At 40.0% G+C, this 18,030-nt stretch overlaps 2 protein-coding genes across 5 annotated transcripts in view; one reads left to right on the top strand and one right to left on the bottom strand.

Annotated features, from left to right (window-relative positions):
• Positions 1 to 2,984, top strand: part of LOC118336392 (nuclear factor of activated T-cells, cytoplasmic 1-like) — a 58,865-nt gene extending 55,881 nt beyond the window's left edge. For both annotated transcript variants that reach the window (XM_035673026.1, XM_035673027.1), the window contains one exon: positions 1,107 to 2,984. In XM_035673026.1, coding sequence (XP_035528919.1) covers positions 1,107 to 1,162 — 56 coding nt within the window. In that variant the 3' untranslated portion in view covers positions 1,163 to 2,984. The remainder of the gene's footprint in view (positions 1 to 1,106) is intronic.
• Positions 2,985 to 11,688: 8,704 nt separating this feature from the next.
• Positions 11,689 to 18,030, bottom strand: part of zgc:91890 (solute carrier family 52, riboflavin transporter, member 3-B) — a 6,959-nt gene continuing 617 nt past the window's right edge. Inside the window, exons 1-4 of one of the 3 annotated variants that reach the window (XM_035673186.1) lie at positions 16,438 to 16,592; positions 13,930 to 14,999; positions 13,611 to 13,734; positions 11,689 to 12,450 (exon numbers count right to left, since the gene is read on the bottom strand). In XM_035673186.1, the coding sequence (XP_035529079.1) occupies positions 12,238 to 12,450; positions 13,611 to 13,734; positions 13,930 to 14,945 (1,353 nt within the window). In that variant the 5' untranslated portion in view covers positions 14,946 to 14,999; positions 16,438 to 16,592 and the 3' untranslated portion in view covers positions 11,689 to 12,237. The other 2 variants (XM_035673187.1, XM_035673188.1) reach the window with 2 other exon arrangements.

The raw sequence follows: 18,030 nt of genomic DNA, 5'->3' as shown, positions 1-18,030 counted from the left end.
CCATCTTCACAGTCACTTCCCTCTGTTTTGCCAAAGAACACAGAGCAGATAAAGGCAGGGGACTGATCTGTGCCTGCCCGACTGTGGGAAAGGCGCGGGCACAGGAACTAGAGCAGGAAAGACAAGACGGTGACTTGAAAACAGAGATGTGTGTATAGGGCCGATATGAGTTTTAAAAGCTGGTAATGACAGTGATATGTTTGGATTGCAGCTACTGATATCCAACATTTTTCTTGACCTGATCTATGCCAAGTATTCAGTGCTGTATTGCCTCATGACATTATTTATTGCAGGCTGCAAGCACTGAAGAGTTTCTCTGTTAAGAAAAATAAATGCCTAACTTAATGTGATGTCATTGGATGGAGGTAAAATGTAAAACCTAACACAAACATGACTCACATGTATTCTGGGACAAATATAGGCATTACAACCACACTATTTAATCAATCACTTCTTTTCCCCTTGCGTTCCCAGATATCATGGGGGCCACTTGGGGGCCCAGATAAAAAATGAGTTGCTGGGCCCTATTAGTTCCCCTCATACCTTCCAGCCCTACTGTGCAATATGTACAGTTTTTCTCATGTGGTAATTTGATTTATGACCTTCATTTAGGGAAATGCAATGGCTAGAAACTGGCTATACAATACGTATCACGATAAAAGGGAAATTATCCAATATATTGTGATATATTTTGATACTGTAAGCAGGCTACTCTATTCTATGTTTTTGAAACTGTCCGTATAAAAGAACACACCACCATATGCATTAATTATTATTTTAATTTAAAGCTCCCATCACAGTAACATGAGTCATTACAACTCTTTTAACACCTGACAAGTAAACTAATCTTAATGTGTAAATCTGTGGTGAGACCCTTAAAACAGACACACAGTGAGCTTGAATGTCTCTGTGCCCCTGGAGTTCTTGCCTGGTTGGAAATCCAGCCTTGGCAGGGACTGAAACTGACAACCTTCCTATCACAGGCCTCACCTCTGTAACTTCTAGGCCACCTCTCTGTATTAAATGCAATAACGTTTTAATGATCTGAATTGTTATTCAATGTGACCAGCTAATAACGCTCCGCGACTTGTCTTCTCTTTCCACAGTTAACGAGATCATCAGGAACGACCTCTCCAGCATTTCCGTGCACACTCACGCATAGACGTCCAGAAGTCCTCTGCAGCAGCACAGACGCACTCAAACAGCAGCATCATCAATAACAAGAGGGCAAATAAAAGAGATCCAGATGATGAAGAATAATGTTTTGACCAGGATCTCCCACCTGACCATCATTACCATCAGCTCCTCCTCAGTCAAAGACTCGCTCCAGATTCACATTGACAATCACTGGCAAGCTCCATTTGAATAAACAGATGAATGTTATATTTACAAAAAGGGAAGTGACTTCAGGGGCAAAGTATATGACTACACTTGCCTTAATTCACAGCAGATGTTTAGTGGACCAAACAGCTCAAAGAGACTGAATTACGTTGACAAAATGACAATCTTCATTTCGAGTGTGATCTGTATGTTAATGCATGGACAAGCTAATGGGACAATAAGTGTCACGCTTCATCACTTTGGTTCATTTGTTTGTGCAGTCGGTCCGCAACAACCGAATCGGTGCCTTACAGCAGTGATACTGGTGGCAAACAACAGCAGCAGTCACACACAAATGCAAATGGTTCATTGTAACCCAAAGTGGAAGTTTTTATATGACCTTTTTGTATCATTTCAATGATTTGTTTACAGTGAAACAGAATAAAAAGGCTGGAAAATATGTAGGGAGTATGTGAATAGATTAGAATTGTATTTTTTCTTGCTTCCTCATTATTATCTCATTGTTCATTTATACTGAATGTTATTGTATGATATTCTTTTGTATAAACATGTATTTGAAAATGTACTTATGTATGCCTTATGCTTATATCATGCAATTTGCTATTTAGCTTTCCATTTTGTTTTTCCATTTGTCTTCCCCTGATATGATTTGTACCATTTTTACTACCCTTCATTATGCTTTTCACCTTAGTGCCTATGTTTTTTGTTATCATCCTGCCCCGGTCTTCCAGTCCTGCCACACAAACCATGAGATAATAATGCACAGACAATCAGAAAAAAGATATAGTACATATCCTACGACAACAGTTCCTGGTTGCGGGGGCTTATAAAGGCAGGTTCAGAGTTTTCTTCAACCCCCAGCTATAAGATAGTTTAACAATGGTATGCTTACCTGCTGAATTTAAATGAGAATACTCCTGGACAATATATATTTGTCTACTTTCTTCTTGCACTGCAGGTTTGCTTGTAAATAGGCACAGGGATGATCTAAGTATGCCACAGGCTCAGTTTTACTCGTCACTTGGGTGATTCCACTGAGGAGTTGGCAGGACTGTTACTTAACTGTTGGCAATAATTGATCTGCGTTAACCAAAGGATTTTATCTTTGGTGAAATTATTGTCCAAGTTTCCTTTACTGTCGGAGACTTCAGCGTAGAGCGGCTCCCCGTACAAAAAAAAAAAACATTATGCACTTTACCGTAGAAACAGAGCAGATTTTCTTGCTTCCAGACCAAATATTGTAGACTGATTTCCACTGTCGTGTCATAAACATACCTACACCGACTCTCCTTCCACACAGCTGCAGTCTTTTCCATGTTATCTGTCTTTTGGAGCATGCACATCGTACTAATGTTGGGGATCATTTAGCTGACAGTAGCTTACAATATAGCTTCCTAATACATTTTTGGACATATAGTATAATAGCATGACTAAACTGTATGAATAAGGTTTCTATTTTGTGCCTTACTCTCTTTCTTGGCTACAAGATCTTTGCAACTCTATAAAGCTTTTCTGTGTAGGCACAAGGTGAAACATATTTCTCTTTAATATGAAATATTTATGGAAAATGAAATGTGTTTTAAGTGCATTTAATGTGTTCTCAACAATGAATTAATAAATGGCATAATGGTGACCATACATTACCTTAGTTCTCACTTATTCTGGTGTTATATTCTTTAGTGCAGTACTGATTTTTTGAGTCTTTTCATGTCTCTATTTTAAAGCAAAACTAAAATTCTTTAAGGATTTTCTTTCTTTTTGCTTTTCTAACATCACAAAATTGGCCACTTTCTGATATGGTTTCTAAATAATTTCTTGGTCATTTCCATGAATTGTTTTCTTGTTTAAACTCCACTCCTTATCTTTATTTCTCCTCCTGGAATTTTGAAATGTGCGCATCACTGTCATCACTATATCATGGATTTTATTAACCTTTTCATGTGCTTTTTTTAGTCAAATTAAACGTTTTTTAAAAAAAAAATTTGAAACTCAGCCACTTTTATTTATCTAAATAATACATTTTGTATTAAAAATATATTGAATCAATTGGTAATGGATTTAGTCTTTTTTCCTCTCTTTTCTCTTCAATTTATACTAAAAGCATTCTTTTACTGTTACATGCATGGCCCATATGGCTGTGCTTTAGTTTTAAGGCCTTTACTGTAACTTGGCTGAGTGATTTTCTTGTGTTATATAGTTTGACCTGAGTAAACCTCAGACTGTTCCAACCTGTACCTATATCCCTAATAAAACCTGAACAGGAGACAGTCTGACATTGACGAGAGAAGGAAAAAATATTGTTTTTTTACCCACTTTTTAAAATACAAAACAATAGTCTATTACATTAAATGATGTTGACATACATTTTTTTATTTAGTTTAGCTTCATTATAATTATAATTGCAACAAAATAATTGTAGGTACTTGGTATTTCTTATACAATTTTTCCTATGAAATTGCCAACAAAGAGGGCACTTGAATCAATCAACAGATGGTATTTCATCTTGTCTTCCACTTTTGTTTCAAACCGAAATACAAACAAACCTACACTACTTTAGCAGGATAAAATGCAACAAGCTGCTGAGATGCCAAGTACAAGCAGGGGCCTGTGTGTTTTCCGGTGAGTATTGTTAGCGGTGGCTAGTATGACTGAAACAGCTCCTCGCCATGGGAGCTGTGCCACACTCCTGTGTACCACCTGCCAGTCCTCCAGACTTTTTCCATCCAGCAAAGTTATGAAGCGCCCATCCCCATAGTGACAGAAGGCAGGCCTAGGCGGTGCTCCCCTGTACGACCGTGGTAAGCCCAAAATAGCCCCACTATTTACAGATGCAGTCACGCCCCTTTTTCCTGGCACCCTGTTCTTCTTACCTTAGTCTTCCTCTGACAGCGCCGTACCCTTTGACACAGTGGAGAGATGACTCCAGGCCATAGTTTCCACCGAAGCAGCAGTCAAGTAGGGAGACAAACGAAAGCAGTGGAATATCCATGATATGAAAGCAAATGGAGCTTCTATCTGTCTATAAATCTTCTGACATCTGTTTAAAAGTACAGAACATTTACACAGCAAAGCATTTTTTTTTTATTATTTTGTGGAATTCAATATTTTGGTTTTAGGAGTGAAACACTCAATTATGCATGCTTAACAATAAATCCTAACAGGGTTCATCTGCTTCAGCTTTGTGGTATATAGTACAACATTTGGACATTTTACATGATTTGTAAAGCACTTTGAGCTGCATTTCTTGTACGATTCCTGCCAAAGGTTAAATAAAAAGATTGATACCACTCTTATATTTGTCCATTGAATATGAAGCTATGTCCAGGAGAGAGTTAGCTTGGCATAAACACTGGAAATGGAGAAAACAGAGCTTGGTTCTCTACAAAGGTAACAAAATCTGCCCAGAAAATCTGTCACTAATTATTATATCTGGTTTGCTTGAACCATACAAAACATGAAGAGTGAAAACTGTTTTATGTGCCGCAAATAAACTTTTATCTGTAACAGCATACATATCTGCTTTATAAATCACTTGTCATGTGTTCTCCTTTAAGAAATACTTAGAAACCATAAGGGAGAGGATGGTGGTGATGATGAAGATCTTATTTCTATCCAGCCAATCAAATTTTGCATGAAGCAGCCACGTCAGTGTTCTACCATAGGCGGAGCGACCAATCAAACACTCAGCTAGAGAAGTGCACCATTACTATTAGTTTTCAGTGTTATAGCTAATTAGCTGCTCAGCTGCATATTAAACAGCATGTAGACATACCTGCAAATGTCACTGGTCCTGTTCAATGCTGGTGTGATCTTCAATACCACTAACAACACACTGTCTGTCCATGGCATGTAGGCTACAGCAAAACTTTGTTTACTTTGTCTCTCGTTCCCATAGCTGCTGTCAATCAAACACAGACACCAACACACCCTGCAGCTCAGACAAAAAAGAGCATTTCTAATATTTCCCCAAAGACATTTTTTCTTCCTTCCCAAAAAGGGATGACTAAATGTGATTTCAGTTTAATTGGTTAGGCGCAGTGACTTCCTGCGACTATATATCGCAAGATATAATGAGTTGCTAATTAGTGAGCTTTAGAGGTGCTGGTGGGCAGATTTAGTTAACTTTGGACAAAGACAGGCTAGCTGTTCCCCTCTGTGTCTTATGCTAAGCTTAGCTAACTGTCTCCTGACTGTATTAAGCAAACACATATGAGAGCGGTATTGATCTTCTCATCTAACTTTTGGCAAAAAAGTGAAAAGTATATTCTCAAAAATGTCAATCTATTCCCTTTAAGGTGCAGTATAAATATGAGCTTGAAAGTTTGAGAGCTGGATTCAAACAGTGACAGCATTGCTTTGCATTTGAGTTTCATAGAACAGGTTCAAATAATGTGCTGATGTAAAGATAGATGGCTCCAGTGCATCACATTTGCCTGTGTATATTGTTTTCATTTAGTCACAGCATTGTTTTACTGCAGTATTTGTATTTCAGCGTGCCAGGAAAATCATTTTATTGCACTTTCTTATGGGATACTGACCAGAAATTTTAGTAAAAATAGTCATGCTTGCTTTTCTTATTATACATCAGAAATGTATAGGTAGTTATGGCCTCTTTGCTTGCAGCTACTGAGGTGCCGTACAAATGATTTCCTGGTAATCTGTGATATTTGTGTTCTTTTAATTCAAAGGAAATTGAGATTTCTCCTGCCGGAAATGTGATGTGTGTGTACGCAAAACTATATACTGATATATTTTAAATGAACTCTGTTTGATCTCATATGAAGATTCCTCTGATTGCCTTGACCAAATGACTTGATTGACTGGTGATCTGACTGACCTGCTGACAGACTGAATGACTGACTGGCAGATTAACTGATAGACTCAGACCACAGCATCTCTGCAGTGGAGACAACCACGCAGACGAGCAAAAAGCAATCTCTGATCATAATGATTGCAGCACGTGCCATTTTCTCCCCGGGGTCGGCATGCACACAGCACCTGGCAGAGGGCACGACTTAGAAGTTTCATTGTACGGATTTATAGCATCTTTACGGCCCTGCTTCCTCCCCCATTGTATTCCCTCAGAGCCCTTGATTTGGGTTTTTATAAAGTGAGTGCATAGGCACAGCACTGGAGCTCCTGCCCTCGTCGCTCATCGGCCATCTGCAGGCAGTAAATCCTCAATATACCTCTGTTATGAAGGGCATGTTGAGAGAACCATGGGGGTGGCTTTAAGAGATGCTTTAAGAGATAATTGCTTGACCATACCGAGGGACCTTTGATAGTTTTGTCCCATAAGCCAGTTCTACATTTGATCTTTTTTTGGTCCCTTGAGTCAGTTTCTGTGATTTTTTTTCTTCAGAGACACATGTCAGATGACTATAAACAGACCGTCTTATCAATTAGGATGATAAAGCAAGACGATGAGGACCATATGTGTGTGGATTTGAGCACGTGTTTACATGTGTCTTTTTTATCTGTTTAGGGTGGGGTTTTGGGGGGCTCCACAGGTGTACATGGACCCCTTTCATGGGACCGTTTCACATGTGACAAGAGCAGCAGATGACCCGTTGACACGCTGACATGGTCACATCGTTGCGGACCCACAGACAAATCACCTTTTTAAAAGACACTTTAAGAGACGCTCAGAAAGGCAACCAGATGGTGCCTGGAAAATCTGGTGCCGTCTTTTATTCTCCATCTGCAATCATTCAGCTTGATTCGCTCTCTCTTTTTGTGATGCGTGAAATGTTGTGCAAGGATTTATAAAATTTAGCGAAGGGACAGATGTTTGAGCTTAAGAAATGTGAAAAGTGAGAATTATCTTTAAGGATCTGTTTATATGATCACAACACGTGAGTTCTCTATTCTCCACATCAAAGCTGATGTATTCAATGCCTCTTTCTGGTTCACTCTAAGAGCTTTATTTCTTCATCAAAAATAAAATACTCCAAGACATCCCAAGCAATCATTCTTCCATTGTTTGCTGTAAAGGTTTCGGTACATATGCAGAATGTTTATGTTGAAGTACATTGTAGCACACATTAGGGATGCTCTTAATGGGCTACAGTAAAAGCCCTTGCTAGTCAAGAGTTCAGGCAGGTGCAGACTCTTACAGTAGATAAAGGAGCCTGGCACTGGAGATGAGTTCACGACAATCACTGTGAGGCTTTTAGACGCCTTCTCCAAGCTCAATCTTCATTTCCCCTGACACTGATTTTGCAATAAGGATCCGGAGAAAAGGGGAATGTCCATCTATTCATTTTAATGATCCCTCATTATTGACTGCTGGCAGGGAGGGGGCGGGCAAAGGTAATGATTCTTTGTCTTTGCTGGCCAATCACTCCTCTTAAAGGAATAAGACTCTAAATAAGGCCACTAATGGATGCCCAGTGTGACCTAAAGTTGACCCCATGCAACCCATGCATTCTGACTTCCCGACATGAAGGAGTGAGAGTTAGCTGCTTTAGTTATTTCTCTTTTTTTTTTTTTTTTTTACTAGGTTGGTTATGATTTGTCCAAATAAAAGGAGGAATTCCAATTTGAAAATGCAGAACCACAAATTCCATGTGGTCCATGTATTGATTCAAACTAAACCAAAGCTATAATCCTGATTTTTAGCTCAAATTATTAAAGCAAGTTTGCTTTTTGGGAAAGTAACTTATTTGCTTTCTTGCCAAGAGTTAGATCAAGAGATCGATACCACTCTGTATTCTTTAAGGTATATAAGGGCTACAGGGCTGCAAACACTTAGCTTAGCTTAGCATAAATACTGAAAGCAGCTAGGCTGGCTCTGTCCACAGATAATAAAACCGGCCTTCCAGCTAATTTAAAGCTCATTCATTGACATGCATTTAATCTTTACAAAAAAATGAGTGTAAAAACTACATATTCTAGTTTTATGAGGGTTAGCCTATGTGCTTAACTAATGTCTCCACAGGTTGCCTAAAAAACTCCAGGCGATGACAAGACCCAAGGAAGTTACTACACCCAGTCAAAAAATAGCCTGTTAACTTTGGATGAACATGAAGCTACAGCCAGTAGACGGTTAGCTTAGCTTGGCATAAAGACTGGAAATGTAGGAAACAGCTAGCATGGCTCTGTCCAAAGGTAGCAAGGTAACATAAATCCATCTACCAGCACCTATAAAGCTTGTACACATTGTATTTGGTTATATCACAGTGAAAGTCTAGCACAGAACCAGGCAAAACCATGTTTTCCATGACACTAAGGCTTCTTCTTTCCTTTTGGGCAGAGTCACAGTAGCTGTTTCCCCTGGTTATCTGCATGCTAAGCTAAGCTAACTGGATGTTGACTGTACCTTTATATTTAGTGTACCAGCATGAGAGAGGTACCATTCTTCTCACTCTTTTCTAATCCAAACATTTCTGTGCACCCACAGCATGTTTAGTACATATTGATTCGGACACCTTCACCTAATGACTTTCAAAAGTCTTGCAAGAAAGCAATCTTACATTTTAGAGCTCCAACAAACACTGATGCATTTCCTTTTTTGACTATAGCTCAGGTGTTCTTATTTATATGAGATATCCTGCTGTGTGTGTGTGTCACACAAGGAGCACTGATAGCAGATTATTTAGCCTTTACTTTATGTGTGTGTGCGCGTGCATCTCTGCGAGTCTTAACTGTCATCAGTCTGTCAAGGTAATGAACCCTACTTTACTGCAGCCTCCAACAGCTCTTTAAGGCATACTTCACACCACTGAAGAAATACACTCAGGTATTAGTTGTTTTGCCTGGATGGTCCGCTGGATGATGGGTGGGCGGGGATGTTATTAGGAGCATTCATCTACAAGGCTCCCCAAGCCACACTATACTAAAACTGACCACAAGACAACCCTATCATCCTCAAAGATTACCTGTCTCCTGCACTGTATATGAATGTTTTATCATAAAAGCTTTTCTTTTTTGCTAAGTGCCTCCTTGAGTGTTTGCTTTTAACTTTTGATTACTTTATGTCTTGTTGTGAAGAAGAAAAAAAAAGAAAAAGACCCGGTCCATTTGAATATAATGGACTTAACGGGAAAGGTAGTCTGTTTGCTTCATTGAAAGGATATAGCACGGCGGTGTAATCCAACACAGTGGGTGTGAAAAAGTTTGCACAAAGTGGTAATCTCAGTGCCTCGGAGTCGCAGTGCTTTTATCTTGACATTGTCAAAGTGGGCCAAGCAGGTGGAGAGAGTCAAGGGAAAAAACAGACATGACACAATCATATAAATAAAACAGTATGGCAGGCTTTGTATAGGATCCATATGTTTCCGTCTGTGAGGAAATATAGGATGTCATGCATTACAGTGTAAAAAGACTCATTTACAACCATTAAAAGCAGCCCTATTCGACATATCTGCGTTTGATGTGGTGGATCACATCTCATTTGGCTCTTTTTATATATGATAGCTGAGTTTCTCTTTTATATAGTCGTGAGTCATTTAGAAGAAGAAATATTTTTCTCTCGTTTGGTCTAGACGTTGAGGTTTCCAGCCCTTAGCCCCCCTCTTGCTCCTCTAGGTTTTACCAGACGTCGCGTTGTGAGAGGGGAATGGTCGATTGCATAACGGAAGGCGAGACTTGATCGTTCCTGGCCTTCTCACAAAATTCAATCATTCTCTGCATACTCCAATCCCATGACGGCCCATTAAAGAGCAACGCGGGCTAGGATTTCCCCTCATGTGTTTTAAATTGAAATTACGGTCACAAAGTCTGCCATATGCATGAATCGAGGAAGACAAGGAGCTTGGGGAAAAGGAGATATCAAAATATTTGGACTGAATGAGAGAAAGAGAGAGGCAGGCAGAAAGATAAGGAAGACTGCAGTCTTCCCTTTCTCTCATTATGTTACTTGTGTCACCCTGCCACCCACATTCACATTGGACAAACTGTCCACCTGTCTGAATCTCAGTGCATTTGGATCATTTCACAATCCTTAAAGGGAGTCGTTCTGTTTTTTTTTTTATTAGACAATTTCAGACAAACATATTAAAACTCGACCTAATCTTGAATGTTTTTCCATATTCCGATTTTAAACTATTGCTAAAATCATTCCAAACAGGACTGCAGTTTTTAAACTCAGCACACCATAAGTCATAGAAACCATGGGGAGAGATAAGGAGAATAGGTGAAGCATGAGACACCAGGAGATGATGACCCCAGATGTTCTTTGAGGAACCACTGGGATCTGAATCAGACTCTGACTGGCCATGAGTTCCTCATTCCTATTTATCCCCGTGGACTGGGGGGATAGATAAATACACACACACACACACACACACATAAATACACCTACATGGATAAGACACTCTCTCTTTGATTTAGTGTAAGGAGGATATGATGCAGACATGACTCTGGTGACCGGGGCAAACACCGTAGATCACTCCTACACCTAAACAAAGGCTGAGATATTTCTCTCTAAATGTGGAAAAACCCAAGAAGTTTCTGTTTATACTCTGTTTATAGACTCATTTAGTAAATATGACTTTTCCTAACAAATCTGGCTCATCAATCTGGATCAGAACTGTAGCATTACTTCAATCTTGAAGCTTGACTGCAGCTGAAGGACTCAGTTTCTCATGAGGATCTTTTAATCATACAGTGACCTCTAGTGTTGGAGTCAAAGACGTGCAGGAGACCACTACTAATGGATTGTCCATGGCACATAGTGTGCATAGATTTGAACCAATAATTCAAATCAAATAATAATAGGTGAGAAATAGTGTAAATATGTGTAAATATGTGGTAAATTAGTATAACAAAGCATATTTCATGATAAATTGTTATGCATTGGACTTGAAGCCATCCACTGTTCTCAACTGCAGAAGAGAGGAAACATTCAGATATTATAAAGACAAATAGTTTTATAACTTACATATCATTTACTTCATCTATCATTTGGGGTCAGACTGGGTGTGCATAAATAGTGTTTCATTTTTTTTCTTTTCTTCTCTTCTCTTTCCTTGTAGGCTATTTCTTCCTTCTCATTGTATTTATTTATTTATTTTATACTATCCTCTTATCCTTTATATGTCTAATCTGTACCCTTTAAAAATGCACAGGAGTGAGTGGGTAGAATGGTGCTTTTGTCTTTGATTCAAAAGTGTCCATCAACTTCTTACTCAATGATACCACTTCAACCACACACACACACAACAGAAGAATTTTTAAGACAGGATAATGCTATTTGTGTCTCCCCCTACTGCCCTATCTACCGTACCATTGACCTTGCTTTTGTACTTTCTGCCCCTGTACCCTCACTTCCCTTGGGCATTAAGTCCTCTGCCCCAGCTGGGTTAGGATAGGGTAAATGTTTAATAGAATTTGCAGTATAATCAATTTAGTAGCAATAAAACAAGTTTATTTGGTATTGTTGAACAGTTTCTCCACCAGGTAACACATACAAAGGAAGGTATAATAATAAACAATGTACACCAAAAAAAGGCTACATCTTTCAGTGTCTCTAATTTAAGGCACATTTTAAAACCAAAAGTACCATCACTTCTTATAAAAGCAACAATCAATTATATTTTTACATAATGTTAACAGTTCAAGTAAACTGGCTTTGACCTCTGAATTGAGAAGGAAGTATAATATGCTCAGCAACAAAATGGTCTTGTGTGTGGTCTGGCACATTGATAATACAGGTGTCTTTTTCTTTTCTTTGTGTAGAGTTCACTCTATCAGTCAATAAATATACTATACAAAACATAAATCTACTGTCTGACTCTGATAGAAACAAATCTGTTACAACACCAGGATACTGTTGTAGATAAACACATGTGACCTCTCAGCTCTCTTGAAACAAATAGGAACAGACCTACGTAAAGCTCATGACTGCGGTAAGTTCAGTGCTAATAAAAACAAGCGCAAATTACACCTCATTCACTACATCGGACACTTGGTGTTGCAAGCATCACCTGACTTAAAAAGTCCATAGACACTGACCAATGGGAACATGGATAAAGCCCCAACCATGGAGCCCAACTGCACTACTGCTCCACACCACACGAGAGCACTGTGACCCTCATCCCTCAGAATCACCCCAATGATGACCTTCACATAGGACAGCGACAGGACAAACACGATCCAGGTCAGCACCTGCAACACAGAACAGATGAATTTTAATGCATATCATGAATAATATCACAATGATCCGACACCCAGTCCTTGTTATTCAGCTCAGTGGCTTTCACTGGTCTGCTGTCATGAACAGGTTGGAACATGAAGTCTCTCCAATCAAAAACAGAATCAGTTCATGAATTGCAGTTACCTGGTCATGACTGCTGAAACACTCAATAGTTTTGTGCTTAAAACATCATATTGCATTTGTTTTAACTAAGTTTTTAACTGTTTGGTTCGTTTTGTGTATTGCTCATTGTTACTAATTTTGTCTCATTATTTTTTGCATTATTTATTGTTCAATCTGATTCACTGTTCAGCACTTTGTGTAGAAAGACTATATAAATTATGGTATTTATTTGTGATACAGTTATGACAAAATTGGTTACATCACCAAAGGAGAAAGATAAAATATAATACATTCATAAGGTAAAAATCTGATTTGTTAGGTCACAAGAGCAACTAATGAGAAGAAGACTCTCAAAACTTAATCTTTCATAGCTTTATTTTTGCTGATGTTCTTGCATCTGTTAGCACCTCTTGCTTCACAGTACTCTCTTTCTCTTTTTCACTGCTGTAGGCCAGATTTGCAAGTCCAGATACACAAAAAAATTAATGAAATGACGATAACCAGAACCATTAAGTGTTGTGTTAGGACACTGATTACCAACACCATACTCACTATACCAGTTACATAGCAGCATGATGTTTCTTTATGCTGACAAAAGTTATTGCTAGCAGATACAGGGGTTGACCAGATAATGCAACCCTGTACAAGAGCGCTATCTCATATACACGTGTATCAACACATCTGTGCTTTCCTCTGAGAAAGTAAATGAGTGTTCATTAATTTGGCACAAACATGGTTTGACAGTATTGTCTTAATCAGGTCAGACAGGACTGAGTTGACACGACTTGATCTTAAAACCTGCCAATCACACTACACTCCCAAATCATAACAAATATGAACGTACATGTGGCCATGACAGGTGGGTTGTACTTTCATTCTTTAATAAGGTGAAGCATGAGCCACATTTAAAAGGCAGAACATGTGATTAAAAATTGACTGCTATTTAGTCATATATTTTGCTGTTGAAATAACACATTTTCATGTCCCAATTCATTAGAAAAAGTCTTACTATGACTGCAGTTCCAGAGGCACTGTGGACCAGCAGGGGGCAGGGACTGAGAGCAGCCATGGCCATAATGTAGGCTCCAAATCCAGTCCCAACCATGGTCAAGAAACCCATGAAGATGAGAGACCTGGAAACAAGTATTGATGCATAAGGTAAAACTGAGCATTTTCTGTTACACAGAACCACTTCATAAGATAATCGTTTCAGTTTTTTTAAGCTATGGCCACAACAAAATGGGGTTATGACTGAGCCTATCCATTCTTGTTTTGTCAAATTTCTGCTGTTGGAGGAGACAGAAAAAAACTTATCATTTCATTCTTACCTGATGGGCATACACATGGCAATGAAGCAGGCCACTGGGTTAGCTACAGCTGCCATGGTGGCAGCCAGATGGTAGGCCTGGTTTCCATAAGGCAAACAGGAGTAGGACTGGACTGAGGGCAGCACTGCATTGGTCAGAGCATTGACCCAAGCCAGTACGACAAAGATGAACAACACCTCGAGGTTGTTATACGTGCCCATCCCAAAAGAGCTCCTGGGTTCCCTATTGACAGCTTCCAGAGGGCTGATCATTGGCTTCTGCTCTGGCGTCTGGGCGTGCAGAGACAGACCTTGCTCTCTCTTATCAGGGGCAAGATCGCCACTGAAGTACAGGTCGTTATTTCGCTCCCGAGCCACAGCTGGGTGATGGTTGAGGAGGATGAAGGCCACCATGCACACAACCATCATAGCGCTGAGGAACACAAAGAAGACCTGGGCGGAGAATTTAGCTGGCTGGTAGATGGCCAGTAGCTCTTCGCTGCCAACCGTAGTGGCGTTATCAGCCAAAGTGGCATTCTGACAGTGGACTACACCAACACCTTGAATCAGAGCCACCAGTGCAGGCACCAGACCACTGAGGCCTTCACCGGCAAAGTACGTGGTAAGGTACTGTGGCCGCAGCCGCATCATGAAAGGCAGAAAGGTAACAGAGGAGGTGCAGTCCACCACAGAGAGCAGGAAGCTTAACACCAGCAGGGGCACACTGTGCAAAGAGCCCGCTATTGTCACTGTGTGCTTCCAGAAGAAAGCCAGCAGGAATGTAGCAATGATCCCCAACCCTACAATGCAGTAGATAACCGGCCGCTCATCTAGGAACCCTGGGCGGAAGCGGTGCATCAGAGTGATGAAGAGAGGACCTATGTTGGCCATCTGGATGAGGACTGTGAGGTAGGACGGCAGATACCAGCCTTCCGGGAGATCCTTTACGACCAGGGGCAGCTCTACCCACATCCCGTTGATGGCCACCCAGGAGCCCATACCAAACAGGCACGCCAGCACGTGAGTCAGCAGCGACATGATGGAGTGATAATGATGGAATGAGGTAAATCAGGAAATGTAGATGTGCACAATCTGAAATACAGAGACAACACAGTATTCTTAGTAAAGTGCAAAACTTTATCACAATCTAAAAAAACATTTCAAAGTTAAAGATTATTTTCTAAATAATCATGAAGTTGCAGTCTGATATTTTGATTAAAATCAAATATGACCTTTCAGTTTAATCCAACTTAGCTGTTTAGTAAGACTAACCCAATGGCAGCTTCAACTGTGACCATAAACGATAAAGACTGCGACTCTACAGCCACGCTAGCGGCTCTGTGATGCTGTACTTAACCACACCGGTGCATTTAGCAAAATGCTAATGTTAGCATGCTAACATGCTCACAACGGCAATGTTAAAATGCTTGTGTTTATCTGTTATAATAATATTTACCATGTTCACCATATTAGCTTATCAGCACTAAACACAAAGTACAGCTAGGCTGATTGGAAATACATTATAGTTTTGCAGGTAGCCTTTTTAGTCATAAACCAAACTACTGACATAATGATGCCACTGGACAAGATGTTAAAGGGGTCATTGAAGTTGTATAATACATCCTAAAGTGGGGGGACGTGAATTTCACAACAATCCATCTAATAGTTGTTGAGATATGTCAGTCTGGACCAATAATGACATTGTTATCCATAAAGTCACTTCGCTAGCATGGCTAAAAAGAAGTAAAAACAATAAAGTGTCTTAGGGATGATGTTTGCTAACTACATTACAGCAAAAGTATCAACATTGGGTAATTGGGTAAAGAAGTACCCAATTCTTTGGGTAAAGAAGTATGTAAGCATAGCAGAGCTGAATGTCACATAATTATTACTGAGTATATGTGACTGGGATTGACCTTCCCAGTCTCCATTTACTCTGCCTCTTATTCCATCCCTCTTCCCCTCTGTGCTATTTGGCAGGGGGAGTAGCGATCTTTCACATACTGACACACTGCTCTTATGAATAGCATCATGTGCTTGTGTCATAAACAGAAACATTAAAGAGAAAGGATTGTGAGGTGTAATAAATCTACACCACAACTGTCACTGTGAAGGACTTCTAATTAAAACCATAAACAAATAGCTTTCTTTCATTTATACCATACCAATGCATGGCAGACTCACTTGGCATCGTTACTCAAAACAAAAAAAGTCTTCTGATGTTTTTTTAACAGGACAGTCAAAGAAATGTTTTAATGTCTAAATGACATCATTTGTAAGGATCATGTAGGCTATCAATAATATTTTGAAAGAAGAATGAAATGCTGACTATGCTGACTACATAATAAAACTTCCTGTTCCTGCTTCTTAATCTAAAACTGTATAATCATCCTGGTTCCTGTTCATTGTAAGGGAAGCAAATGGACGAACAGTTGAGCCTTGAGGCTGTAGGAACCAGGAAATCTTATAATCCTTACTGTTCATTCATATATCCTCCACAGTTCTATTAGGTGTCAAAATATCATCTTACCTTGTTCAGAACATAGTCAGGAAGAGCTCTCTTCCCTCTTTTCTTTTAAAAAAAAACCGTCACTGCATTGTGGTCACAGTTCTGTTACATCAGCCGCACAAGTGTGTGTATGCTTTCCCTCCCCCTTTTGTCCTACACACGCACAATATCCACAGGCTTACATTCTGCTTCCGTATCTCTGCTGCACTTGACACGGGAGGGACTGCACAGGCGCACATGCCCTGCACCACCATGACACTTTGATCGTCCTTCTATTGGAGGTTGGTTTCAAAATCAGACAGCCATGTGCTCTCTGTGTGCCTGGGAGCTCAGCAATAGGAGGAAAGAGAGTGAAGGGGGAGGTCTCAGTGAGAATAGCTCCTCCTCTTCCTTTTTCCCTCCCCCAACCAGCATTCGACCTTGTGGCCTGCCCTTCTTTAAACACACAGGCAGCAGTGAGAGAGAGAGGAGTGAAGCTGCCTTCTGTTTCACACTCAGTGAAGTTATATAGCCTACTAGATATTAGAGGCTGACTGTCCTTCCACTCTTCTATCCCTGCCTCGGTTTATTAATCATGCCCTGCTGCTGAGCCTCTATTTGCTGATCAATTTGCCATCAGTGCATTGCGTGTTGCTGTGCAGATCTCGTTTCACAATCATCTTTGGTGTGAACAATAGTACACAACTGGAAAGACCTGTCTGGCAAGTTACACTTCAACAGCACAAACATGACATTGCAATTTATATTCAGACTCATATTTAGACTCAGAATTACCCCAGCAGCCTGACAGAGCAGAGGCAGAAGACATCCAGCCCTAAACTCCTCAACCCAAAGGAAGTGGTGAAGGAGGTGGTTTCAAAAGTTCTGCAGAACTTCTGGTTGCCTCATCAAAGGCTGGGTCTCCTCTGTCCACCCTGCGTCATTAAATCAAAGCTCATACAGAAGTAGCATGCTCATCCTGCCACCGCAGTAAGCCAGGTTGCTTTCATTATGCTTATCATCAAGTCCATGATAGTAAGGAGCCCAGCCTAAAAGAGGACACCAGACACCACCAGAGAACCGGACACTGTTGTTTCAGCTCTTCCAGCTCACCTGACGCCTCCTGTTAAACCTCCAGCCATCACTGCAGTGCTGGATGAGCTGACCATCAGTGTGGCTGACAGAGTACAATGACTACATGTTTTATAACTGTGTTAGCAGCTGAGCTCTAAGGATGGTAATTTTGGTCAGTTGGCTGGCCCATAACTTAGATCCAGACTGAAACATCACAAAATTATTATAAGGTTGCCATGAAATTTGGTAGACATTTATGGTCCCCAGAAGTCCCCCTAAAGTCACTGACATTCTCAAAGAATAAACCATTATGCCCTCCAGCAATATCACATTAATCTGTGATATTGTCCACAGACAGTCAAAGCAGGACCTTTTTTTCAAGGTTGTCAGATACAAACAGGAGGATTGAGAGTGGTTTGTAGAAGACTGCTACAGGACACTGTACATTAAAAGGCCTAGATTCTCTATTATATATATGTATATGTATAGAAAAATAGTTACTGTTGTACACTGACACTGAGATTATGTTGCCTCTAAATAGAGTTGTTCCGATTCCGATAC

Source organism: Morone saxatilis, unplaced genomic scaffold (genome assembly GCF_004916995.1).
Source record: "Morone saxatilis isolate NCDOM2014 unplaced genomic scaffold, NCSU_SB_2.0 Contig24, whole genome shotgun sequence".
Lineage (NCBI taxonomy): Eukaryota > Metazoa > Chordata > Actinopteri > Moronidae > Morone > Morone saxatilis.
The sequence above is the reverse complement of the archived record's forward strand: the minus strand, read 5'-3'. Positions and strand labels throughout refer to the sequence as shown.